Here is a 26,291-nt window from a genome sequence, read left to right as displayed (position 1 = left end):
TACTCCCCTCTTTCTCACTCTCTCTCATTCTTTTCTACGTGCCGTTCCGTCTCGCTCGCTCGCACGCCATCCCTCATCCCCTCATTGCCGTTCCTTGATTGCGACAAGTCGTGTCGTACGTGTGTCCTTGTCGCGCCGCCTTCCGCATCCGCCGCCGCCGACGATTCTCACTCGCCCAGCACCCCGGCCCGGCACGGCGCTACCGTTGTGGGAGCTCCAGCGGTCGATCAGGCCCAAAACAGCCTACCTACCCACGTACCTTGGACTCGGCTCCCGGGCATCGACGACGGCGCAGAGCGTGCGCTAGAGGCCGCTGCATCACCCAACTAGAGCTCCATCGAAATACCTACTGTAGCACCTACCTAGAGATCGGTCCCGTCCCGTCCCATCCACCACAGAGCTGGTGCCCGCTGGAGCGCCCACCCGAATTGCAAGCTCAGACGCACCTTGACGTAGAGCGCGGGGCAGCCTCTCGCTGCTCCCCTCTCTTCTCTCTCGCATCATGAGCCCCAGAACCATGACGTCCACCGAGGTCTATCTGCTGCCGCTCAACGACGACGGCTCGCCTCAGGTGGCCGGCGAGTACATCTACCTCGCGCCCCGGTCCAGTGACCCCGTCACCATCCGCTTCGCAATTGAGGGCACCTCGTCGATATGTCGCCATGGCAGCCTCTGGGTCAACATCCCCGACAAGGGCGTCGAGTTTCGCCGCGACAAGTTTCGCGAATACAAGTCAGTCCCTTCCCCGTGCGCGGCGCTTCCAATGCCTCTTTTCCTAACTGACCGTGTACTCTCAGACTCGCCCCCGACTTCAATCGCACCATTGAAATCTCCATACCTATCCATGCGGCCGGCGCATTCGCCTTCCACACCACATACGCCGAGCTCCCCGCCCTCGAGCCGCACCTCGCCGGCGCTCCGGCCAAGCAGCAGGAACCGACCCTAAAGAAGACACCCCTATACTACATCGATGTCGCGCCGAGGCTGCAGCTCGATGGGCGCCCGCTGCCTCTACCCGCCCTGTCCGTCTTCTCCATTATCGGCAAGCTCATGGGCAGATTCCCATCCGACTGGGAAAAGCACCTCCGTGGTATCAGTGCTAGGGGCTACAACATGGTGCACTTTACGCCCTTGCAAGTCCGCGGCGAGTCCAATTCCCCATTCAGCTTGTACGACCAGCTTGCTTGGGACCCCGAGTGCTTCCCCAACGGCGAGGACGACATCAAGAAGATGGTGCAGAGCATGCAGCAGGACCACTCCCTGCTCAGTCTGACCGACATTGTCCTCAACCACACGGCCAACAACTCCAAGTGGCTGCAGGAGCATCCAGAGGCGGGCTACAACCACACCACCGCACCCTGGCTGGAGTCTGCCTATGAACTGGACACGAAGCTGTTAGAATTGAGTACCAAGCTCGAGAGCCTTGGGCTTCCCACGAATCCTCAATCCACCGACGACCTCATGCGCATCATGGACGCCGTCAAGAAGGAGGTCATCGCCAAGATACGCCTCTGGGAGTATTATGCTCTCGACGTTGAGCGTGACGCCGACGCCGCCGTGAAAGCATGGACGCAGGGCAAGATGTCCGACCCTGAGCAACACAACGGCTTCCAAGACAAGGCTGATCGCCTCAAGCGTCGTGATCTTGCCGCGGAGGTCGCTTTTATCAAGGAATTTGGATTGACCGGTTTCGATCGCCTGGGCGCCCGTTACAGACGAACGGTCGATCCTTCCGTCGCGGCCACACTGCTGTCTTTTGGCTTTGGACGGTACGATGGGAAGAGTTCCAAGTCGCCTGACATGGCGGCTGCTCGAAGCAGGATGGTCGAGATCCTCGATGCCCTGAATGTCGACTTTTATAAGGAGTACGACTCTGATGTCACCGAGATCCTCGAACAGCTGTACAATCGCATCAAATATGTGCGCCTAGACGATCATGGCCCGAAGCTCGGACCCATCAACGACGCCAACCCCCTTATCGAGTCGTATTTTACACGGCTCCCTTCTAATGCCACCACCTCGAAGCATGCGCCGCAGGATCGGGCTCTGGTCAACAATGGTTGGGTCTGGGGCGGAAACGCACTGGTAGACAATGCAGGGCCCGAATCTCGCGTGTATCTGAGACGCGAAGTCATCGTCTGGGGAGACTGCGTCAAGCTGCGGTATGGCTCTGGCCCAAAGGACAGCCCGTGGCTTTGGGAGCACATGACGGCGTACGCTCGCCTCCTGGCCAAGTATTTTGCTGGTTTCAGAATTGACAATTGTCATTCGACTCCTCTTCATGTCGCGGAGCACATCCTCGACGAGGCGCGACGAGTCCGCCCAGACTTGTATGTCGTTGCTGAGCTCTTCACTGGATCCGAAGGAATGGACTATGTCTTCGTCAAGCGGCTGGGTCTCAGCTCGCTGATTCGCGAGGCCATGCAGGCTTGGAGCACGGCTGAGCTCAGTCGGCTCGTTCACAGACATGGTGGTCGACCTATTGGCAGCTTCGAGGTCGACGAGATAACGCGGTCGGACGGGACAACGCCTCCCACCTCACCTCTGCAAGAGGAACCCAATGGCGATCTAACCCGCGAGATTATTCGAAGAATAAAGCCGACACCGGTGCATGCCCTGTTCATGGACTGCACCCACGACAATGAAACTCCAGCACAGAAACGCGACGCGCGAGATACGCTGCCCAACGCAGCGCTCGTCTGCATGTGCTCCAGCGCCACCGGCAGCGTCATGGGTTACGATGAAATATACCCTCGATTGGTCGACTTGGTGAATGAGCAGCGGACGTACACCTCCGAGTCATCAAACACCGGCACGGTCAAGGTTGGTAAGGGCAATAATGGTATTGGCGGAGTGAAGAAGCTTCTCAACCAAATCCACACGCTCATGGGTAAAGATGGGTACGACGAGACACACATCCACCACGAGGAGGAATACATCACCGTCCACAGAGTCCACCCAGAGTCAAGAAAGGGCTACTTCTTGATCGCTCACACGGCCTTTCCCGGCTACGGGAATGGTAATGGTGCGTTCAATCCAGTCCATCTTATTGGCACGCGGGCCAGGCATCTAGGCAGTTGGATGCTGGAAGTGGATGCCAGCGAGGAAGCCACCAAGCAGGTTTTGGAGGATAAGAAGTTTCTGCGTGGTTTACCGAGCCGCGTGTCCGACTTGGCTGGCGTCAAGATGGAAGTACAGGCCCAGGACACCACCATCACTGTCCGCGACAAGTTTCCTCCAGGAAGTATTGCGCTGTTTGAGACCTGGATCCCGGCCGCAGAGCATTCGGCCGGCTTGGACACCTACATCACTTCTGGTGCCCGGACAGCATGGAGCGAGCTGAACTTGGTGGATCTCAACTTCCTGATGTACCGCTGCGAAGCTGAAGAACGGGATTCGAGCGGCGGTCGGGACGGTACATATGATATCCCGGGACACGGCAAGCTCGTGTATGCCGGCCTTCAAGGCTGGTGGAGCGTTCTCAAAAATATCATCCGCGACAACAACCTCGCACACCCGCTCTGCCAGAACCTGAGAGATGGCACGTGGGCCTTGGATTACATTGTGGGACGGGTTGACCGCATGAGCAAGCTGCCCGGCAATGAACAGCTTGAAAAGCCCGCGACGTGGCTCAAGGAGAGGTTCGATGCCTTGCGAAGCATCCCCAGCTTTCTCCTTCCACGCTATTTCGGGCTTGTCCTGCGTACCGCGTACATGGCAAGCTGGCAAAGGGGTATGGAGCTCATGAGCGACAACGTCAAGGACGGGCAGTGGTTCATACAAAGCCTAGCCATGGTCAGCGTCCAGCAGACCGGCTTCGTCAAGTCCGCGTCTCTGTGGCCAAACAAGTTGGTGGCCTCGGTTGCTGCTGGTCTGCCTCACTTTGCAGTTGAGTGGGCAAGGTGCTGGGGCCGCGATGTCTTTATTTCCATTCGCGGCTTGTACTTGGGTACTGGGCGGTTCGCCGAGGCCAAGGAGCATATCCTTGCCTTTGCCAGTGTGCTGAAACATGGCATGATTCCGAACTTGCTCAGCAGTGGCGACGCACCGCGCTATAATTCTAGGGACTCTGTTTGGTTCTTCCTGCAGACGATTCAAGACTATGTTCATTTCGCTCCGGACGGCCACAGCCTGCTCCATGAGAAGGTCAAACGGAGATTCTTGCCATACGACGACACATGGTTCCCTACGGACGATTCACGAGCTTACTCAAAGGAAAGCACCATTGAGGAGGTCATCTTCGAGGCCCTGCAGAGGCATGCCTCTGGAATGAAGTACCGCGAGGCAAACGCTGGGCCGCAAATCGATTCGCAGATGAAGGATGCGGGCTTCAACCAAGACATCAAGGTGGACTGGGACACGGGCATCGTCTTTGGAGGCAACCAGCACAACTGCGGCACATGGATGGACAAAATGGGCGAAAGCGAGCGGGCAGGCTCTAAGGGTGTCCCCGGGACTCCTCGCGACGGTGCAGCCATCGAGATCACCGGCCTGCTTTACAGTACGCTCGCCTGGCTGTCCGGCCTCAGCAAGCAAGGCGTTTTTGCCAAGTCTGGCGTCAAGAAACCTGATGGCAGTGACATCTCGTTTGCGGACTGGGCTAAGCTGCTCGAGAACAACTTCGAGCGGTGCTACTACGTGCCGCTGTCCCCCGAGGACGACTCCAAGTACGACGTCAACTCCAAGATTGTCAACCGCCGCGGCATCTACAAGGACTTGTACAAGTCGGGCAAGGAGTACGAAGACTACCAGCTGCGCGCCAACTTCCCCATCGCCATGGCGGTGGCACCCTCGCTGTTCGACGCGGACCACGCCATGCACGCGCTCTGCCTCGCCGACGAGGTGCTACGCGGGCCGACGGGCATGGCGACGCTCGACCCGGCGGACCTCAACTACCGGCCCTACTACCGCAACAGCGAGGACAGCACCGACTTCGCCACCAGCAAGGGCCGCAACTACCACCAGGGGCCCGAGTGGCTCTGGCCCACGGGCTTCTTCCTGCGCGCCCTCCTCAAGTTCGACCTGCGCCGCCGCACGTCCCACGAGGGCCGCGTCGAGGCCTTCCAGCAGGTGACGCGTAGGCTCGCCGGCTGCAAGCGCATGATGGAGGAGAGCGAGTGGGCGGGCCTGACGGAACTGACGCAGAAGAATGGGGAGCACTGTCCCGACTCGGTGAGTTGCTCTACTACTTCCTGTCTCTCCCCGTCTCTATATTCTCTCTATGACTACCCCCCCTCATCCTCCTCTCTTGTCTCTCCTATTCTTTCACCCCTGCACGTCCCCTTTTTTCCTCTACGCAGTTCCTCCCGTCCCTTGTGTTCCTTTGACTAGCCCAACCCCCAAACCCCCAACCCCCCGTATCTCCCTTGCTTGGGGACGAGGACCCCTCGTTGTGGATGTGAGCGACAGGCAGCTGACCATGGTACACACAGAGCCCAACGCAGGCTTGGTCTGCGGGATGCCTCATCGACTTGTACATGGACGCGATAGAGGAGCAGCACCGGCAGCATGGAACGAGCCGGTGAGCAGAGGAGGGAGGGCCTGTAAAAACGGACGACGAGCTGTAAATGGATACACGACGACACGGCAATCCAACCTTTTTTTTTTCTTACCTTTTACCTTCACCTTCCCATAGACCCCCAATTCTTACCCATTATACTCTTATGCACGATTCAAACACATCAAAATCCGGCGGACCAAGAGAACATAGGCATATGTTTTGTTATTCAAAGGAAATGCGTTTCTTTTTGGCTTGCATTGATAGACCGTAATAGAGATAACAGTCAACGGGGGGGACAAACCAGCAGACAGCCCCCCGGAGCAGAATCAAGAGGCTCCCTAGCCATCGGTATGGCCTACACATGTCAAACACCCCGGCCCTTGATCCTGCGCTAGATGCGCGCACGGGACTGTTAGCGAATATGATGCATAAAATGAGAGACCCGGCCATCCTTGCGCGCCGTCCCCGCTGCGCAAAAAAATTCTGCCCACGCCCGATTCCCTTCTAATGAGAGCCCTCCGGGAAGCGGCCATCCACACCCTGCAACGCCAGCCTCATAAACAACAAGACCAAATTCATCAAAGACAAGAGGAACGGGAATGCAGTGTACAACGCCAAAGTCAGGTGCAATCGACCACAATGGTCCACGCAAATAGCGTGGGCTGTTGACGTGCCGATTCAAGACACGGTTCCGTCAACAATCTTTGCAGGTCGTCGGCCTGTGTAGGCACCAAGGTGCTGGCCCATATATCCAAGGAAGAGGCTAGGATTCACGGAGCGATGCCTCGGGGCATAAGCCAAAAGAGGGCCTTACAAACGCGCAGTGTAAGAGATGTGTCGTAAATATCGTCGTTGCTGCTCGATATCGCAATGAAGGTGCACAAGAGGCGAGCAACATTGTTAGGTCCGCTGGGTGACGGTCCACTTCTTCTTCTCCTTGGTCTTGCGCGGCTTCTCGACATACGCAGCTCTCTCGGTATCAGATTTGAAGGTCATGGGCGTTGCCGAGTCGGATCCAGTGACGGCCGGGCCCCATGAGGGGCGCGAGGCAGAACCCGAGTGCTTCTGGCCGAGGGAGGTCTGGCGGTCCTTTTTCCGCAAGTAACGTCGGCGCCAGATGCAAGCGCCAATCCAGATGCCGGCAATGCCAACGACAAGTACAACGAGCATGATGACCCACTGCCAATGGTTGGAGAGCCTACCGGCAAGGTTAGCAACGTACTCTCAGGGGTCGTCTTCAAGACATACCAGTCGCCGCCGCCGCCGCTATTCTTGGAGGAGCCACCGGTGCTGGAGGATTGGCCGGCGGATGTCGTGGTAGCGCCGGTCGTGGTTTTGGCTCCGTTGCCTCCGGCGTTCTTGACGTTGCAGATGCCCTGGAACCAGCCTGCAATCGATTGCAGACCGCCATTTATGCCGTCGCAAGCATTGTCACAAACACCAGATGTTCCTTTGGAGAAGGGCGCTACCTTGGCTTGAGCACAAAAGCAGGATGTGTAGGTACCGGCATCAGCTGGCTTGATGGCCGGGGGGACACAAGCACCATTCGCGTCATAAAGAGGTCCACAGGCCTTGGCGCAATCGGGGAGCTTGCTCCCATCGTTGAAGGGGGGGATGGTGGTTATGGGTTGCTGTTGAGCTACATATGCGTGAAGAAGCTGGGTCAGCAGAGTTGTTTGGGCTGGGGTACTATTACATCAAGAAGAGGTGCAATTCGTACCCATTATAATTTGTCAGATCGGAGCGGCTCGGATGGTGAAGAAAAGTGCAATAGGGATGAAGTCCAGCCCGCCGTCGCGATGAGGGGATTTATCGATTGATGGTGGCGAGCAGGAGCCGAGTGCACGGGTCGACGCGCTGCAGGCGGAGGCTGAGCGGGTGAGCCGGCGGAGTCGTGGTACCTAAGCAGACTGGCTTCCCATGGAGTGCTAATCGGGGAGAGTCTTGTCCAAGTGTGTCGGAGGTCAAGGACGCGAAGTGGCACAGAGGAAAGCAAGAGGTTTCTGGTCGGCGATGAATTGTTGGTAGTGCCGTGAGATCCGTCTCGACTCGGCTGGCTCGTCTAGCGCTGTTCAGTCGACGCAAACGGTGGTGGATTCGAGAGCAACGATGGTCGGTCGAGTCGGCACACAAAAAGGAGCTGGCAGGTGCGTTTAGGCGTCGCGTGCACGGTGCTTTGGATGTCGCTCTCCAGATTGATGGAGTGGCCGAGACGCGACGTGTATGTTGCGGGAGAGGAACGAGCGTGGGTGCGACGTGTGGATTGTGTCAGGCTGCGATGGAATGAACGGGATGCGCGGAGAGGAGTGGGAGGCATGAACGAGGAGGCGGCGCTGGGTGGTGGTGGTAGTGGTGGTGGCGCTGGATGGACGGGGGCGGGAAACTGGGACGGCTCGATGGGCGAAGAGGATGGACGGATAACTAACTAGGTACCTCACAGAATCGGGGAAGAGTCGCGGAGCGAGGTACGTACAGGTACCATGTGTTATGTCCTGGTAAGAGGTACATTTGCGCTTGTACTTCTCTCCAGGCGCCAAGTTCCCGCTGCAGGTCGGCGGGGCGGGGGATGGACGGGACGGAAGGTGCAGCGGCAGCATGTGGCCTTGACTTTCCTCTACTGGCCACAATGGGGTGGGCTGGTGACTCGTGCACTGGCGCCCGTTTGGCTGGGCTGCAGTGGCCGAGCATCAGGTCAAGAAGGCACGTATCAGGCGCCGGAAGGTGCGCCTGCCTTCCTTCATCGCCTGCCATGCCATGCCATCTTGCCATCCTACCAACCTGCTCGTGCAAGCGTCGTGCCCGTCCACTCCTACCACTAGTCCCTAGGCCGGTGCAGATATTATGGAGTCGCTAGCAGGTACCTCGTGGTGGGCCTTTTGTAAGTACTCTCACGTAGTGCCTCCAAAGGTTGCTTTGCCCCGGCCAGGCTGCTTGCGTTAGCCAGAACCGGGTCGGTCGATTCCATCCATTCGTCCATCGCATTTTCGGGGACGCACCAAGAACGCCTTGGGTTGGTGGCTCAAGTGGCTGTAGCACCGGCCCTGGGCTTGCCGGGGGCGTCCAGCCCATCCTTGCATGGGCTGGAAATGTGTCGTCGCTCAGGTCCACGGCCAAGGCGTGCCGAGACGCCATCCATGGCGCCAGGTGAGCCCTACTGCTTTGCGGGCCACCCGGAACACCCACTGTCTGACGACGAACAGAGCTCAGGCTTCACGGCCAAGGCGATGATGCATCTGGAACTAACCATACACGCCTCGCACTTGACGTACTACCTTGGCTAAGTACTAACCTACGTAGATGGCGAGCAGCATCGCCAGCGCCGGTCTGGTCTGCGCGCCGCGCCAGACGGCCTGCGCCTCGTTTGCCTCTGCTGACGGGAGGGACAGCACAGCTCACAGGCCCCCTGGCCGTGGGTGCAATAATGAGCAAAAAGCAACGGGCAGGCTGGCCTGCTGAAGCTCTTGGGCCAAAGCCACGACCATGGATGGGCATACGAATACGTGCATACATACTACACAGAGCAAACAAAAGTCGGTTGCAGCAGCCACGTGGTACTTCGTACGCGCAGCGCGATTCCTGACATTGAAGGAGCCCAGATGCAAATGTTGAGTTCGCCATTCATCATCTATGACCACTTGGCCTTGGTCCTTGCAGGTACGAAGTACATTGCCTCCGGTACAGTGGCGCGCCGCATGTCGGGGCGTGCACAGGCCCAGACGCTGCGCTACCTTGCGCTGACGGCACGGCACCAGCTGAGAGGGTTTATCCGATGCTGCATGTAATTTCCGAGCTCGTGTACCTGCAGGCTGGGCCACCACTACCCTCATCAACAAACAAGCTGCGCCTTCCTGCTCCTTTTCCTTGTCGTTGACCCCAAACCCGACGCGGCCATCTCCATCAAAAAGCCACCGACCGCGGCCTTTGTTGAACCAGCAGTCGGCTTCGACATCCGCAACGCTCCGTCAGAGTGCGAACCATGGGGCGTCGCCTGCCTGTCCTGGCCGCACCGGGCGTGCCCTGCCTGTCAATGTCCTCTGCTGGCCAGAGGGGCATGGGTTAGGTCAGGTCGGTGTGGTGGAGACGTCTCGTCATGCGCGCCATGTGGCGGCGACCAGCCAGGACCGATTACTACTGCCTACAACGTACGCGAATGCGTGCAACGAAGGGTTTGCCAGCGAACCAGACGCCGATCCGCCTCACAGGGGGGCCCTTCCGCGACGACGCCAACCATTGACAGCGCTCTCTTGCGAATTTTGTTTTGGTGACCGTGTCACTATTCAGCCTCTACTCCATCTACGAGCCTGGATTGCCTGCGTGGCTTGCTCAGAGCCTATCAGCTCGTATTGTTCTTTGTGCTCGGACGCGGCCGCGCACGGTATGGAATACTACCTCTACTAGTACGTAGTACTACGCGCGTACGCATGTACCTTTCTTCGCGTGTTTCAGACAAGCACCTGACACAAACTCTAGGGATGCTGCTGTCGACGAGGATCCGCAAAACCCCTTGCGGACCGTCTGCCTGTCTTTGATCCCATCGGATGTGGCCCCCTTGTGGATCCGCCGCCGCTGCCACTCCCGGTCCGGGCGAGGGAGCCTCCGTCCACGTCTCCCGGCCGCACGGACAGGCCCCGCCCGAGTGTTCACGGCATCGTCACGGAGCTCCCCAGACCAAACGAGTGGTGGATGCGTAGCACGACTCTTCATTTAGTTGGCAATAGTCATGATGTCATCAGGCTGTTTCGGAACCATCGACCCAATCCCCCGGCAGGCTGGCCCTCAAGACCAAGACATCGTTGAGGTTCAAATCCGCCTGCGAGCCCTCCTGCTATGTTGTGCCCGAGGAAAGGCAAAGGAGAAAAAGAGAATCTCTATCGTGCGCTCATTGAAATGGCGGCGTTCACCCCCCACCCCACGCGCCGTCTCTGCTCTCAACGCGCGGAGCCCTGGCTTGCCGTCATTGAGTGCTTGCTTTGCTCCTTCCTTGGCTCCTTCTTGCTGCTGGTGCTCTTCGTCCCCGCCGCTGCCAAATTTGGTGGGTGCCAGGGTCCTTGCTCTTTGGTCCAACGATCCATCACGAAGTTGGATTCACCTTTGCTTGAGCCCTTCGTCCCTAGGCGTGCTGTTAAACGGGTTTCAGGGCGTCCCTTAGAGATATCTCACCTTGAGAGGCTCCTCGGGCAGCTGAGCCAGACGGTTTCTTAGGCTGGTTGGACATTTCAGTCTGATCAGTTCAACACTAAGGTCTTGCAAGTCGGACGGCTCGTTGTTTCATCGCGGATGTCGCTGACCAGTCCAGGCGAACAAGTCCAGGCTTTATACTTGAGTTTTCCTTCGCGCATGTCTTGGGTATCGTCAAAAACACGCTTCTCATAGTCCCTGTCACTCGTTCTTACAACGTGCGCCACTTCAAGGCTTGGCCGTAGCACTTCAGTCCTGCAGACACCTGCGCATGTCAGTCTTCGGATACTTGCATGCTGTGACGGCAGGCTGAGACGAGGTGGCCGGACAAGTCGCTATCTCCCAAGGGCCGCGACTTTTCCGTGGAACCTACTCTCGTCGGCATCCTAGGCCACCATCACGCAGCCAGAGCGGGTTGGACCGGGTGAGGGCCGGAGCCTCCTGAGCGTCACCTGCCAGTCCAAAGTTACGAACATGCTCGGCATGGTGTTGAGCCCTCCAGTCTGCAAGTTTCCCTTTGGCTTGGCATATATGAAGACACACTTCTCGGATTACTCTGCTGACTCTGATCGTAGATTAGGACTCTAGCAAGCCGGACCAGAGATAGGGGCTCGCAGCGACTTGTGTCCATGATCCGACTCTTTTGTGGGTTTGACCGCGTATTTCCCTGGTAGGCCCACGGGTGGAAATCTGCGATAACGCAAAGGTTACGATGCCTGCAACTCTGAGCCCATTGTAAGGACGGATGCGGATTTTCTTTTGTCGAGGGCGCACGAACACATCAGTCTCTGTACCGCGGTCCAGTCGATGGGTGCATCGTGACCTGCCCGGTCTCCCACCCTCGCTGTCCTGAGCGCGGAAAGGTGCAGCGAGGGGCATTATGCGACCATGATAAGCGCTTTCCGAGCTCCCCAGGTTCCGCCTCGCCATTCCATCCCGCCCATCGCAGACGTCCCGCTCACTTGACCAGCCGTCGTGGAACTCGGGATATGCTATTGTCACTTTTCACATACTGCAACCACTCCGGGGCTCCCTGGTGCGGTAAAGTAGGACCCGAACCCGATCACCGCATATCCATGCTTTCAGCCGCCAATTACCGCCAGCCCCTCGTGGCCTGATCCCTAGGCACCTGTTCATGATTTTTCAGTCGGCTCGTTGTTGCATTTCCTCTGCCACACAGGTGCGAAACCGTATCTTGGCTCGAAGGGTGTGCCTACGCCCAAGGTGGCCAACGGTAGGGGGTGATGCCGCCCCATGTCATCACATGACACAGTGCGGCGGGCGCGGGTAAATACATCATCGCAGGTCGGTCAACATTTTGCATCAGCAGCAAGATGGTGAGGCTTCTGAGTCCCGCTGTTGTCGTGCCCGGCTTGTGTATCATCTGGTCTCGTCACGGCTTTCTCAAAACATTGTGTGACCCACGCAAGGGCAAATGACGACGCATAGGGCACGAGTCTGCAAGACTAATGTGCTCGCGCGTCATGTCTTGCACGCTTTTTCTAAGCGGGAAAGCGTCATTGGATCCTGACCTGGAAACTTCCATGATACGCATATCTTCTGCGTGTATATGCCCCCAAAGAAGGTCCACCAAGACAAAACGATCGTTGCGCACGCTGACGGACAGACAGTGGAGTCAAGCACAGGGAGCGTTCAGGAGTGGGAAGATCTAATACTGCTCCCGACTATAGAACGCTCCATCTCTCCGGATACCATCAACGCAGCTGCAGGCTTATAACTGCTGTGTATCCATCTTCGCGTACACTGCCCGGCCTGGCGGCCACGGTGTCTCCGTCGGCCACGGTTAATCACCACGTTCTCACGCCAGCAAAGCTTAACCCCTAGCGAGGCGTGCACACCAATGCTGCCCGACACCTCCGACGTCTAGTCCGACCGTACTCGGTGACCCTCCGTGGCTAACCTCCGTGACACTTGAGCACTCGGCCGGCACAACGGGTGGCAGAGAGGGTCGGGACCGGTCTCTTTCTTCTTCAACGCAATGTGTTAAAGCGCTTCGCTATAGTTGCTCGTCTGTCTTTCCTTGGAATGCCGCGCCCACCGGCTTCGCTCTGTGCAAAGGTCGACCGCTCGCATCAATTCTACAGTTTGCTTGACAAACCTTGCGATGCGGCTTCGCGCCACGATACTACGAGGGGGCTGCCTGCACCAGGAACGCCATAGGCTCCAAAACCATGGTGTCACGGGTAAGCAGCAGAGTCGACAGCCTTTGGGACGTTCCATCGCTTGACGATCCCAAGCAGAATCGGCGTATATCCGCCAGCTGGTAGCCCGGGTTTGTTCCTTTAGGAATCAGAGCCCGGCAGGCATTCCCACAAGTCGGCAACGAGTACCATACGGTGCAGAACCACCAATGTTTGCGGGCCGATGGGCGTGCTCCCGTTCTAGTGGTACGAGCTTCCTTTTCAATTTTTGATGGAGCCGCATATCGCGGCCTCAGTGGCAGCGTAGAGTAAACAGGAACATGAAACGTCTCATCAATGTCTTGCTAGTCTCCGGCTCGTGTTTCCATACGATGGCACGAAAGGCAGCCGTCCTACAGGGTTTCTCGCCTCCGAGAGCGGGACGACGCGTACAGACTCCGAGTCCTGGGGCCGACAGCCCTTAAGCATCATGTTAAAGTGTGTCATACAGGGTAATCGTACCCGAGCACGGGAACCGCCGTAAGCTGGCCATGTTCGATTCGACAAACAGCACTAGTCCCGGTGGGCTGCCAAGGGATGGACGGTGGGATACATCATTTCACGATGGCTCATGATGGTGTGTATGACAGGGGCAAGTTGAATATGGCTGACGCGCGAACACGACCATCACGGAACTCGCCTGTGAGGACTCAACAAGCTCAATGGGCAGAAGCGCAACTTGCAAGTCTGTCGGTAAATGTATTCCGTGCTGGAAAGAGCCGCTGTAACGAGAATCAGGGGTGTACACTGGCCGCGCCGAGCAGCATGAGTGCCTTATCCCAGAAGCCAGTCAAAGGCTTCCGCCACTCACACAGCGGCAGGACCAAGTGTCCGTACCGGCTGGTTGGGAGCTACGGGACGGAGGCCAGCACATGTTGATGGAATGCGCAATATGCACGTGGTGAAGGTTGCTCGGATGGTTGCAGTAGACGGCGCGGCTCGGATACCGCGGTCGATGGTGAGCGTGCGAAATGCCCAAGACTTCATGCTGTGCGGCACGATAAAGGCCGTGATCGCCAGCAATTGCCCCATCGCAGCCACGTGGCACAGACAGAGCCGCTCGACGTATTTGCTTGGCTTGATAGTATGCCAGAATGCCGGTGCGCGCGATTGTGCTGGAGATTGACTGATAACTGACGCATGGGCTTGTCATGATACTTTACAACACTTGTCCCCATCCTTGATGTGCTCGACCTAAGGGGCAGACCTGCCCGTGGTGGTGCATTTCGATCGAAGCGTGGTGTTGAGGGTGGTGGATCTTGTGGAATAAAACGCCTGGTGGCACTGGCGATGTGGGCAGGCACGACTGTCATGACACGCACACATCGCCCCAGTACATGTCCTGGGCTGCCCGAAAGAGAGAGAGAGATGCTACGAATACTCACGGGGATGCCGGAGCAGTGGCTCACATGACGAACCCAGCAAGCGGCTCGTTGCATGTCCTCCACAACTGTTTCGTTTGTTGGTGCGGCCTGATCCCAGCCAAGAGACGCGCCCAGTTCGACAAAGGTACTCCGGGAGAGCACCTTGGACTAGCGACTCGAGTTGCTGTCCGACACGACGCATGCCGGGGATAAGGTGGGCTGGCGGTGTGGATGAACGTACATAGGTAGTCAGTCGTACATCAACCATGTCGGTGCGGAACTGGTGGTTGCGTGTTGGTGAGCGCTGCTGCAGAGTCACAGACGGACGTATACTGTAGGGTAGGACTGGTGGATCTATGCAAGGTCGGGTTGGCTCAGATGGGCTGCACGAGCAGGCGTGATTGGCAATGCACAAAGTTATGCAAAAACGACGTCACCAGACTCGCAATTGATTGCTTGTCAGTTCAGGCAACCGCGGCCGAGCGCTCCCAGTAATAAACCCGACACTGGACGAACCTCCACCTCGCCTCGCACCGCAGCATCTCCGCAACCCCTTCTAGACATCACGCAGCAGCTTTAGGCGGCGATAGCACCGGTGCGACACCCGACCCGCGACGTTCATCCAGCGCTTGAGGCTCGCGACCACATACGAACTACTCGCCACTCGCTCATCCCCCTACTCCCCCTGCGCGCCGCTGCCGCTTGGCAGAGAGGCATGCGGCGTCATGGAGCCCAGCGCCGTCCCCGACCAGTGCAACGGCAAGGATTACATCACCCCGGCTAGGAAGAACGAAAAGGACCTCGAGGTCCAGCTGGTGCTGTCGCTGGTGCTCGGCGCCTCGGCGTTTGTCACGTTTTGCGTAGGTCCACGTCCACGTCCGGGCGACGCGCCGTGGCGTCACGGGTTCACGCGCTGACGCCCTCGGGCCGCTGCAGATACTTCGCACGCGATGGCCGTCACTATACGCTGCTCGAAAGCGACGCTTAGATCCAAAGATTGGCCTCCCCGAGCTGCCGAATAGCTTCTTTGGATGGATACCCAAGCTCTACAAGGTGACTGAGGAGCAGATCCTCGCGTCGGCTGGTCTCGATGCGTTTGTGGTATGCTTTCATGCCGATCATCGTGGTGGTGGAGCGCGTGCTCGGTGCTGACGCTGTCCGGCAGTTCCTGACCTTTTTCAAAATGGCCGTTCGCCTGTTCATGACCATGGCCTTCTTCGCAGTCGTGGTGCTCTTCCCTGTCAACAAGTGGTACAGAGGGTTCGGGCCGAGCTTCACACGGCCTGGAAACGGCACCGACGATGACGATGACCTGCTCAGGCATGTACTCCCGCGCAACATCGATGCCGATCTCCTCAGCGTTGAGCACAAGGACAAGAGCGGCGAAAGGTCGTATCTATGGGCATACGTTGTCTTCACGTATTTTTTCGTCGGCCTCACGATATATTGCATCAACCTCGAGACGTTTCGTATCATCAAGCTTAGACAGGACTACCTTGGCTCGCAGTCGACAGTCACCGATCGCACATTTCGACTCACCGGCATACCACTGAAACTACGCTCGGAAGAAAAGCTTAAGAAGCTTATTGAGAAGCTCGAGATTGGCCTCGTTGACACAGTTACTCTCTGTCGCAACTGGAGCGACCTAGATGAGCTGATGCAGGAACGCAACCGAGTGTTGCGCAATCTCGAGACTGTCTGGGCAAGATACTTGAAGCGTCAACAGGCCCTTTCCAAGAGTCACAGCGATGGGACGCAGACTTCCAACGACGATGGCGATGCCACCCAGTCGCGCGCATACGGAGGCGACGAGGAGTCTGGCGAGAACGAACGCCTTCTCGAAAGTGATCCCGACCAGCCACACATGACTGAAGGCGAGCGGCCGGAAGTCATCATTCGATACGGGCCGCTGAATCTGCGGAGGCGCAGGGTGGACGCCATCGACTACTACGAGGAGAGGCTCCGGAGACTGGACGAAAAAGTGGCAGTGTCTCGAAGAAAGGAGTACGAGGCCACCGACATGGCGCTTGTGACCATGGACTCGGTCGCGTCCTGCCAGATGGTCATCCAGGCCAGGATAGACCCTCGGCCTGGGCGGCTACTGACCAAGCCCACGCCATCTCCGTCAGACCTCGTCTGGAAAAATACCTATGCCCTTCGGGGTATCCGGAGGCTCAAGTCGTGGGCAGTCACACTCTTCATCACGTTCCTGACGCTGCTTTGGATTTTCCCGACCGCATTCCTTGCCTCGTGGCTCAGCATATGCACCGTCAACAAATATCTACCCGGGTTTGTGGCCTGGCTGGTGAAGCACCCCATCTTCTACTCCCTCTTCCAGAACGGCGGGCCGACCCTGGTGGTGTCGTTGCTCAACGTTGCTGTGCCGTACCTGTACGACTTCTTGTCCAACCACCAGGGCATGATTTCCCAGGGAGACGTGGAGTTGTCTGTCATTTCCAAGAACTTCTTCTTCACCTTCTTCAACACCTTTTTCGTCTTTGCAATTTCCAAGTCTGGGTTCGACTTCTTCAACGTGCTGAGGGACTTTCTCAAGGACACGAGCAAGATCCCGGCGGCCATCGCGGCTGATGTGGAAGACCTGTCCATCTTTTACATCTGCTTCATCATGCTGCAGGGCATCGGCCTGATGCCGTTTCGCATCCTCGAGGTTGGCAGCATTTTCCTGTCCCCGTTCTACCGCATGACGTCGTGGACGCCGCGCGACTTTGCGGAGCTGCAGAAGCCACCCACCTTTCAGTATGGCTTCTACCTGCCGGTGGCGCTGCTCGTGTTCAATCTCTGCCTCATATACAGCGTGCTGCGGTGGGGTTTCGCGATACTCATATTCGGGTCGATTTACTTTGCCCTCGGGTATTTTACCTTCAAGTACATGCTACTGTACGCCATGGACCAGCCTCAGCATGCGACCGGCGGTGCGTGGCGCATAATCTGCTACCGCATCGTCATCGGGCTGCTTGTGTTTGAGGTGGTCATGGTTGGCCAAATCGCGTCACTGGCAGCGTTTGTGGAGTCGGTGGCCGTGCTTCCGCTGATACCCTTCACCATTTGGTACAGCTACTACTTCAAGCAGCGCTTCGAGCCACTGACCAAGTACATTGCGCTGCGGGCCATCAAGTCCAACGGAGGCGCTGACACGGAAGAGGCGGTGGACGATGACTTTGACGAAGCAGAGGGCGAAGCGCGGCAGGAGACGCAGGCGATCCTGCGGAGAGGCAGCACCCTTGACGAGTTCAAGGAGAAGGGCTTGATGTTTGTAAATCCAAGCCTGGTGGTACCGTATGTGGTCTTGTGTGATTCTTTCCTTTGGGTTTTGGAGACAGTGGCTAACACAGCGGACTAGGCTGCAGCAACCGTGGATCTATCGGGATCCGCCGCCGCCGATACGAACAGAAGGGACAGAGACGGACGGGGCTTCGAGCCAGGAGGGGCCGGTGCTGATTCTGCCCAATGCGGACAGCTCCCTGGGGATTGGGGAGGATAATGTGTGGATGGACAGCGGAAGGAGGGGCGACTGACGAGGGCATGCGTACAATTCGATGATCGATACCAAGGGGATTGAATGGATAATTTATAGATTTGGACCGGTACGACATGAGAATGCATAATAATGGAAGCATGGCTCTGGAATGTCGATTTTTGGATCTTGCTTGTGCGCATGTCGAGTCTTTGGCGGTGGCAGCTTCCGCCCGTCTCCGTGCGCGCGTGGCTGCTAGACGCACATGTTTATTGTTGTTGTTCGCTTTGTCTGCCGTGCATCGCAACGTGCGGTCCGAGCGAGCATACTACGTAGAGGCATGCAGTGGGTGGGTGGGCGGGCTCGCGCGCCCCCGGCTGTCGAGAGTGGGCAAGGAAGGCAAGCGCGGCGGGTGTCCGCCGGTGCGAGTGCGGCGCCACGCCGGGGCCCCACTTTCGGACGGAGGCCCGACCGGGGCGGAGACGGGTGGAGAGGGGTTCGACTGAGCTGCACGGGCGAGCAACTCTCTTTGACGACGTCAGGGTGGATATTTGTCTTGGACGTGGGGGAGAGGAGGAGCAGTACGTAGCAGCAGCAGCAGTAGCAGCAGAAGGTCCGCGAGGGAACCGGCGGAGCTATGAGGCGGGCGGGGAGCTGCCCCTCCGAGAATGCACGTTCCGCCGCGGGCCTGGGTGGAGTCCAGTCGACGTGCTGTGCGGGTAGGTATCCCAACTACATCCTGGTACCTTGCTCCCACTTGTTTATCAATCGTAGAGGACGATTGGCCTTTGGAGCAACTGCCGCTATTTCCAACTAAAGACTGCGGGTGAAGGCGAGCGGCGTTGGAGCTACCATGACCGCGACAAGCGCAGCACTACTTCTGCCCTGGCCGGTCCCTAGGATGGTGGCCCTGCGAGTCCAATGAGTTGATGTGTCGGGGCGACAGCTTGGGGGAGATTTTATTGTTGACGATGCACGCTGAATCGAGCTCGTCAGAGAGCCTGAGTCGGTCAAGACTCGAGACAACGGCACCCGTGACAGCCCGGACGCCCGGGGGTCCGCCACCGGCCGCCGCAGAGGTGGGGACCATGGATGGGGCCGGAAGGGGGAGTCAAGGGTCATAGTCCGCGGACAATGGGGCACGGGTTGACGGGGAACAGAACGGGGTGGAGACAAGCTTAATTGCTTTTGCCTTGCGTGCCCACATTTTACCCTGCCCTGGTTTCTAAATCCTTTCCTTGTCCGGGCGTCCTTGTCTCCGGTTTATGGCCGGTGCGGGCTCTTATCTCCAAGGGGGATGATGGATTCTTGTTGCCAGGATGCCAGGGCTGTCTTCTTTTTTGGCTGGCTGTCCCTCTTTAGGGCGTTTAGGCACCGGTGATCGGTACTATGCGTATAGCGCCGAGGTGGAGAGACAAGAAAGGAAGAAGAGAAAGCACCCCGGCAGGAAAGGTTGAAGAGTGGAGCCGGCCGGGACCTGGGCACGCCCGGACATTGACCAGCGAGTCGTGAGCGCCAATGCCGAGGCAAGCGAGCGATTCAAAGTGATTCTATATATTTAAAAGGGTCGTGGGCGCCGCTGGTTGCAGGCCCCGTGGGAGATTCGTTGCCGTGATTGTTGTCGTCCACAGCTTGTTCCTCATTGGGTCTTGTTTGTTCTTCCTCTCTTGGCTGGCCCCCTTGTCCGGGCTCTCACTTACACGACTGGCATAGCACATACCACGTTCCTATCATGGATGAGAAGGGTCCCACGCCCGACGGCACGTCGTCGTCGTCGTCGTCGCGGACTCGCACGCACTCTGACGCGCACGCGCAACGCCCTCGCACCCGCGACAGCTCCCACAAGGAGCGCTTCGACCCGGAGCTCGACATCGACCTGCCGTACCGGACGCTGACGAGCGACGCCCGCCTGGACGAGTACAAGAGGGAGGTGCCGGGGGGCGAGATTCCCGTCATGACGGCGCCGTCTACGCGCAACAGCATCGGTCGACATCACCATCACGTCGGCGACTCGAATAGGAGCAACAGCCACAGCAACAACAACAGCCCGGCCGCTGGCAACACCAACGGAGGCGGCGGAGACGCTCAGACGGAGCCGCTGCAAGAGTACCGCCTCGTGGCGTTTGAGCCCAACGACCCGGACAACCCCAAGAACTGGTCCAAGGCGTTCAAGTGGTACATCACCATGGTGGTGGCGGCGACGTGCTTCGTCGTCGCCCTCGCCTCGTCCGTCGTCACGGCCGACATACCCGGCGTGAGCCGCGAGTTTGGCGTCAGCAAAGAGGTCAGCCTGCTGAGCGTCACGCTCTTCGTCGTGGGCTTTGGCGTCGGGCCCATGGCCTTTGCGCCGCTGTCTGAGGTTCTCGGCCGGCGCATCATCTAGTAAGTGCCGACTCGCTCCCCCTTTCTTCTAAGATGCTGCTGTTGTTTCTTCTCAAGATGAAAAAAACCCGCGCGAGGGGAAAAAAAGGCAACGATGGGATAGAGAATAAACAACTAACAAAAGAATGCAGTGGCTCCACGCTGCTCGTCGCCGTCGTCTTCATCATCCCCTGCGCCGTGGCCAACAACATCGCCACCCTGCTCGTCTGCCGCGCCATCGACGGCATCGCCTTCTCCGCGCCCATGACCCTCGTGGGCGGCACGCTGGCCGACCTGTGGCGCAACGAGGAGCGCGGCGTGCCAATGGCCGCCTTTTCGGCCGCGCCCTTTCTCGGGCCTGCGAGTGAGTTTCTTCCCACCCCCCTTTCCACCTTTCCGCGACATGTCGAGTGGGCGAGTCCAAAGACGCAGCAGTGAGGGGAAAACTAACAGAGGCTAATTATAGTCGGACCCCTCGTCGGTGGCTTCCTCTCCGACGCCTCGGGCTGGCGCTGGCTCTACTGGCTGCAGCTCATCCTCGCGGCCATCGTCTGGATTCTCATCACCTTCACCGTGCCGGAGACGTACGCGCCGACCATCCTGGCACGGCGGGCGCGCAAGCTGCGCAAGGATACGGGCGACGCGTCGCACGTCACGGAGCAGGACCTCGACCTGCGGCCCTTTTCGGAGCGGCTGGCCATCTTCCTCATCCGGCCCTTCCAGCTGCTCTTCGGCGAGCTCATCGTCTTCCTCATCAGCATCTACATGAGCGTGCTCTACGGCCTGCTGTACATGTTCTTCGTCGCCTTCCCCATCGTCTACCAGGGCGGCAAGGGCTGGTCCTCGGGCAAGACGGGCCTCATGTTCATCCCCGTGGCGGTGGGCGTCGTCTGCTCGGCCGTGTGCTCCCCGCTCGTCAACAGGCACTACGTCGGGCTCGTGCGCAGGCACAACGGCAGGCCGCCCGCCGAGGTGCGCCTCATCCCCATGATGGCGTCGTGCTGGTTCATACCCATCGGGCTCTTCATCTTCGCCTGGACGTCGTACCCGGAGCTGTCGTGGGCCGGGCCCGCCATGGGCGGCTTCCCCGTCGGCTTCGGCTTCATCTTCCTCTACAACTCGGCCAACAACTACCTCGTCGACTCGTACCAGCACCAGGCCGCCTCGGCGCTCGCGGCCAAGACCTTCCTGCGCTCCTTTTGGGGCGCCGCCGTCGTGCTCTTCACCGAGCAGATGTACGACCGCATGGGCGACCAGTGGGCCTCGACCTTTCTCGCCTTCCTGAGCCTTCTGTGCTGCGCCATCCCCTTTCTCTTCTGGCGATATGGCGCCCGGATCCGTGCCCGCAGCAAGTACGCATATGGCGGCGATGACGATGACAAGGCCGCCGCCGCGGAAGCCACCGAGTCTGCATCCGACGACGTCGAGCTGGGCAAGAAGACGAGCCGCCGCCCAAGCCATGGCGTGATCCGAGACGGCACGGAGCACGAGGATGACGATCTGAGGCGTGCCATGAGCTACGTCAGCAATCCCTGAGCGTCTCTTAGTACGCCGAGGGGATGCCTTTTAATGGGACTGTGAGTGTTGGTATCAAACGACTGGCGCTTTCTCTTCAACACACAAGCAAAGTTGCGAGGCATGAAGCGTACCAATACCCGATACAGTTTTTATATAGTAGGATAGACGAAAGCGCAGCATACATGTGTAATTTTCCTTCGAATCAACTGGGCCAATTCGTTTCAATCTGACCACTTCGAAGCAACTTGACCACATTGTCTTGCCCCTAGACATTGCGAACGGGCAGCGGCCCCTTGCCATTCTTCTTGATGGAATCCGTCAGCGAGTTGGTGCAGGTCCCCCGCTCGGCAAACTCTTCGAGGTTGCGCAGCGTGCACTCGGCAATCTCCTTGAGGGCCTCCTCGGTGAAGAAGGCCTGGTGGCCGCAGATGACGACGTTGGGGAAGGTGATGAGGCGCATGAGGACGTCGTCCTGGATGATCTCGCCCGAGTGGTCGTCGTAGAAGAGCGAGCCCTCGGCCTCGTAGACGTCGAGGGCCAGGCCGCCGAGGTGCTTCGTCTTGAGGGCCTTGATGACGGCGCGCGAGTCGAGCAGGGCGCCGCGCGACGTGTTGATGAGCATGGCGCGCGGCTTCATCAGCGCCAGGGTCCGCTCGTTGATGATGTGCCGCGTCGCGTCCATGAGCGGGCAGTGCAGGCTCACGATGTCGCACTCGGGGAGCAGCTCGTCGATGCTGGAGCGGTACTCGCCTACTTCGTCGGAAAAGGCCCGCGTCGGGTAGGGGTCCGCGGCCAGGACGCGGCACCCGAAGCCCTTGAGGATGCGGCCCGTGGCGACGCCGATCTTGCCCGTCCCCACGATGCCCACCGTCTTGCCGTGCAGCGTCCGCCCCAGCAGGCCGTCGAGGGCAAAGTTGCCCTCGCGCACGCGGTTGTAGGCCCGGTGCGTGTTGCGGTTGAGCGTCTGGATCAGCGCCACGGCGAACTCGGCCACGGCCTCGGGCGAGTAGCTCGGCACGTTGGCCACGAGCAGCCCGCGACGCTCCGCCACCTCGAGGGCCACGTTGTTGAAGCCCGCGCACCGCAGCAGGATCGCCTTGATGCCCTCGTCCGCCAGCGCCTCCACCACGGGCGCCGACACGGCGTCGTTGACGAAGACGCACACCGCGTCGGCGCCCTTGGCCAGGAATGCCGTGTCCTCGCCCAGCGCGAAGTCGTGGTACGCCAGCTCTATGCCGCCGCCGCCGCTCCCGCTCGCCGCCGTCGAAGACTGTTGCTGCAGCAGCAGCTGCTGCTGCTTCTTCTTGGCCTCGAGCGCGGCGTCCAAGAACCGCTTGTCGTACGGCTTGGCGCTAAAGACGGCAATCTTCATCATGAATGACGTCACTGAAGCTCCGACGCTGCGCGGGGTCTGCTTCTTATGTTTATCGGGGGCTACAGAGAAACAAAACGTTGTGTCAGGCAGTGTGGCTGGATGCAAAATGCAGGAGGATGAGATGTTTCAGAGACGTTGACGAGCCAAGAACTCGCCTGGCCATGACGACGAGAAAAGCCAGTATAGGCTCCCCGGGTGGCGCGGGGAAGAAAAGGGCTTCCTCTGCAGCCATCCGCAAGCGGTTTACTGCAGGTGTCACGGCAGAACCATTGAAACCTTAAAAGTCGACTTTCCCTCTCTTCAGATCTACAGTATACTTCGTGGAGCACATTTGAGATGATACATATTGTTGTGCTTATGAAAAGAGAAGCAGAGACGCAAAATAAAAAAACCCCCAACTTTTGGGTTTTGGCTGCAAAACTCGACGCCTTCGTAGATGTCCATTGCAATTAGGTTCCCCATCCCCCTGACAGCGTGACGCTCAACCTAAACTCGCCCCACGGCGGGCGCATATCCGTTCCGAGTGAGCCGCAGGGTTCCCCGCCATGAGACACACGTTGCCCGCACGTAGAGCCAGCACCTGCATCTACAATTCAGACAATGTCTTGTTTCTACTGTCCGCTGCCGCCCTGCAGAATGCTTGCGCTCAAGTGCCAGTCCGTCTATCCAATTGCCCTCCATATTCAAAAGATCCCGACCTCCCATCCCATCTTGCTCATCGCGTATACGTCCCTCGGATGGTATAGTCCTTCTTTGGCCCGTTGACCGTGTATTCTATGCACCAATCTCGCAGGTTGACAGCCTCAAACGCAAAATTGTACTTGACGTCGTAGTAGTCGTCGATGCAGAGATGCCCGGCCTTGGCCTTCCAACCATCGGCGTCTCGCCCGCCTCGTTCCGACTTCTCAAACTCCACCTCGTGAAACAAGTAGTCTGCGCGCTTCTGGTCGTCGGGCTTTGCGAACCACACGCTCAGCGTATCGCTGCCTTCGTCATATCGCCACACATACCGCCTTGTCGCGCGAAACCCGAAGCCACTATCCGTTTTGAACTCGCCATCCTCAACGTACAGGTACTCTAAGCCTTGGTCGCTATCGTTGCCGCCTTCGCGGGCCAATGAAGCTGATGTGCTGTCTTTGGCGCACTGGATGCCGTCCGAGGTCCTTTCGCGCAGGAGAAACTGTGCGGTGCCGCTGAAATGGCCGCTCGGGTGCGATGGTAGCCGACTTACGAGGTCGCGCTCCAGCCTCCACGTGCCCAACAAGCTGCGAAACACGGCGCGCGCCACGAACTTGGGCGAGGTTAGGCCTGCAATCGTGGTGTCGATGGTATTTTTGAGAAGCTTCGCCGCCTCGCCCCTGGCTTCCTCGCTGTCCGTCGGCGATGTGTACCGTGCCGGCGTCAGCATGTCTAGCGGCTGCTTGTTATGCGGCAGCAGCGGTACTCCCGCAAACGACGGCGCGGCCGGTTCAATGGAGAGTGCCTCGGCAAACTCCTGCATGAGCCAGGGATAGTCCCCCATTGGGAATTGGGACAGCCGGGGGTCGTCCCGGAGCTTCAGCGTTCGCTGCATCGAATCATCAGTGCAGAGCGCGCTCCGCATGGGCTGGGGTAGAAGCATGGCTTTGGTCCAGAGCTCCACCAGGAAGCGAGCCTGCATCTGCATTACACCCCAGTAAGGAGAGCGATAAAATCCAACGAAGCCTAGACCGTGAAGGTCGTTAGACGTAGTTCCGTGAAAGGAGAGGGCGAGGGGTAGTTCGGTATGCTCGGGCGAGAAGCGCAACCTGTCGAGAGTGTCCTTCGGGAAGAAGTCCAGGTACGGGGAGGGGTCGAATCCCGTCGCCACGACCACGGCGGCGACGTCATGGATGAGGCCCCCGCCATCGGACAACACGGCCGTGTTGCCGTCCAGCGCGGTGACTTTGCCTTTTGAAAGAGTAATCAAGCCGGAGCGAACAAAGTCGCAGTACCAGTCGCTGACGGCCAGATACGGCGGCTCCGTCTTGGTGTCACCATCGACGTGCAGGAGCGGGGAGAAGACGGCCTGGTTGCCGCCGAGCGCCTTCTCGTAGATGCCATGCACCACCTTGGCCGTGTCCGAGCTGACGTGTCCCTGCGTGTTGACCAGTGGCTGCGGTCGGTTGTTGCGGTTGTAGGATGAAAAGTCGAGGGGAAGGAAGGGGGCTGCAGCAGTGGTTGGCTATATGTTGAGCCAGTTAGCAGGGCAGCGGGGCAGAGCTTGCCGGCGACGAGGATGAGACGAACCTCGGGGGTCGTGTACAAGGGGAAGACCCAGATGGGCCTTTGAATGACATGGTGGACAGAATACTTGTCCACGTCGGGAATATCGCTGGGTTCAGGCGAGTTGGTCGCAGAGGAGAGGTGAGATGCGATGGTGCCTGCAATCTCAACACCAGACATCTGACCGCCAACGACTAAGATCTTGGTGCCGCCGCTGGGCGGTTTGTCACCGAGAAGGCTCTTGAGGTCGCGGTACTGAGTGCTAGGAACGACTGGGATGGCATTCGGCTGGGCGGCGAGGCTGTCAGGGATGATGGACTTGCCAAAGTAGCCCGAGGCGACTATGAGCTTCTGAAAGGTACGCGTCTCCTCGATGCCGTCGCGGCCGCGGAACAGCACCCGCCACCCGGCGCGTCCGTCCTGGATCGGCTCGGCTCGCACGACGCGGGTGCCCAAGCGCAACTCAAAATCAGGGCTGCCGGTGAGGTAGCGTTCCATGTACCGTTCGAGGTACTTGCCGACCTGCCAGGCGCGGGGAAGGTGTGGCGCGGCGGCATCCCAGGCAAGGTCGCTGAAGTGCATCGTGTGACGGCTCTGGTTGGCCACCATGAGCGGGTGGACCAGACGGCCCGTGTCCGTCTGGGACGTCGGCCACAGGCCGCCGATGGCATCTTGGGCGTCGAAGACGCTGACCTGGAAGGTGCCCTTGGGCGCGTTGTGGAGGAGCGTCTTGGCGGCGACGAGGCCCGAGGGGCCGGCGCCTTTGCGGGAGCTGGTTAGCTGTCGGGGGCGCATGCAAGCTGTGCAGAGTTTGTAACGAACTCACCGACGATGCAGACGGAGAAGCGGTTCATGACGTGTGACCTCGTGCGGCGGCGGCGCCAGTAGTCATCCCACACAACAGCCGGCCGCGACGTCAAGATAAAGGCGAGGAATCCGATACTCGTGGTGGGGGTTTCGTTTCCAAGTCAGGACAGGAGCGAGTACGGAGCTCGTCAGAAGCAGCTCGCCCGTCAGCAGCGATTACCTAAGTTCACTCATTGCGGGAATGCATGAACCCGGGCATGCCATGGCG

The 26,291-nt window shown here is 58.8% G+C and overlaps 6 protein-coding genes across 9 annotated transcripts; 3 read left to right on the top strand and 3 right to left on the bottom strand.

Annotated features, from left to right (window-relative positions):
• Nucleotides 1-7: 7 nt before the first annotated feature.
• GDB1 (bifunctional 4-alpha-glucanotransferase/amylo-alpha-1,6-glucosidase) lies at nt 8-5,811 on the top strand. 2 transcript variants are annotated; one of them, XM_047984431.1, is made up of 3 exons: nt 8-732; nt 798-5,172; nt 5,433-5,811. In XM_047984431.1, the coding sequence occupies exons 1-3, from the start codon at nt 503-505 to the stop codon at nt 5,523-5,525; spliced, it is 4,698 nt and encodes a 1,565-aa protein (XP_047840405.1). In that variant the 5' UTR covers nt 8-502; the 3' UTR covers nt 5,526-5,811. The 2 variants fall into 2 exon arrangements, with proteins under 2 accessions (XP_047840405.1, XP_047840406.1); XM_047984432.1 differs by having other exon boundaries at nt 798-5,811.
• A 589-nt stretch (nt 5,812-6,400) lies between these two features.
• JDV02_003308 (uncharacterized protein) lies at nt 6,401-7,224 on the bottom strand (the record flags this gene model as incomplete). The annotated part of the gene is made up of 3 exons (XM_047984430.1): nt 6,401-6,698; nt 6,749-7,139; nt 7,221-7,224. 3 exons carry the CDS (start codon nt 7,222-7,224, stop codon nt 6,401-6,403), a joined length of 693 nt encoding a protein of 230 aa, XP_047840404.1.
• Nucleotides 7,225-14,758: 7,534 nt separating this feature from the next.
• JDV02_003307 (uncharacterized protein) lies at nt 14,759-17,937 on the top strand. 2 transcript variants are annotated; one of them, XM_047984428.1, is made up of 4 exons: nt 14,759-15,103; nt 15,180-15,344; nt 15,409-17,540; nt 17,605-17,937. In XM_047984428.1, exons 1-4 carry the CDS (start codon nt 14,969-14,971, stop codon nt 17,777-17,779), a joined length of 2,607 nt encoding a protein of 868 aa, XP_047840402.1. In that variant the 5' UTR covers nt 14,759-14,968; the 3' UTR covers nt 17,780-17,937. The 2 variants fall into 2 exon arrangements, with proteins under 2 accessions (XP_047840402.1, XP_047840403.1); XM_047984429.1 differs by having other exon boundaries at nt 15,409-17,937.
• Nucleotides 17,938-19,388: 1,451 nt separating this feature from the next.
• Nucleotides 19,389-21,881, top strand: NAG4 (Synaptic vesicle transporter SVOP). 2 transcript variants are annotated; one of them, XM_047984426.1, is made up of 3 exons: nt 19,389-20,100; nt 20,232-20,443; nt 20,546-21,881. In XM_047984426.1, exons 1-3 carry the CDS (start codon nt 19,451-19,453, stop codon nt 21,613-21,615), a joined length of 1,932 nt encoding a protein of 643 aa, XP_047840400.1. In that variant the 5' UTR covers nt 19,389-19,450; the 3' UTR covers nt 21,616-21,881. The 2 variants fall into 2 exon arrangements, with proteins under 2 accessions (XP_047840400.1, XP_047840401.1); XM_047984427.1 differs by having other exon boundaries at nt 19,389-20,443.
• Nucleotides 21,732-23,329, bottom strand: JDV02_003305 (D-lactate dehydrogenase). Its single transcript, XM_047984425.1, has one exon. The coding sequence runs from the start codon at nt 22,970-22,972 to the stop codon at nt 21,863-21,865; it is 1,110 nt and encodes a 369-aa protein (XP_047840399.1). The 5' UTR covers nt 22,973-23,329; the 3' UTR covers nt 21,732-21,862.
• Nucleotides 23,325-26,172, bottom strand: JDV02_003304 (uncharacterized protein). The gene is made up of 3 exons (XM_047984424.1): nt 26,043-26,172; nt 25,241-25,977; nt 23,325-25,175 (listed from the first exon to the last, which is right to left on the bottom strand). Exons 1-3 carry the CDS (start codon nt 26,068-26,070, stop codon nt 23,688-23,690), a joined length of 2,253 nt encoding a protein of 750 aa, XP_047840398.1. The 5' UTR covers nt 26,071-26,172; the 3' UTR covers nt 23,325-23,687.
• Between the last annotated feature and the right edge of the window lie 119 nt (nt 26,173-26,291).

The sequence above is a fragment of the Purpureocillium takamizusanense genome, chromosome 2 (assembly GCF_022605165.1).
Source record: "Purpureocillium takamizusanense chromosome 2, complete sequence".
Taxonomy (NCBI): Eukaryota; Fungi; Ascomycota; class Sordariomycetes; order Hypocreales; family Ophiocordycipitaceae; genus Purpureocillium; species Purpureocillium takamizusanense.
This window is presented reverse-complemented; position numbering and strand designations above follow the sequence as displayed.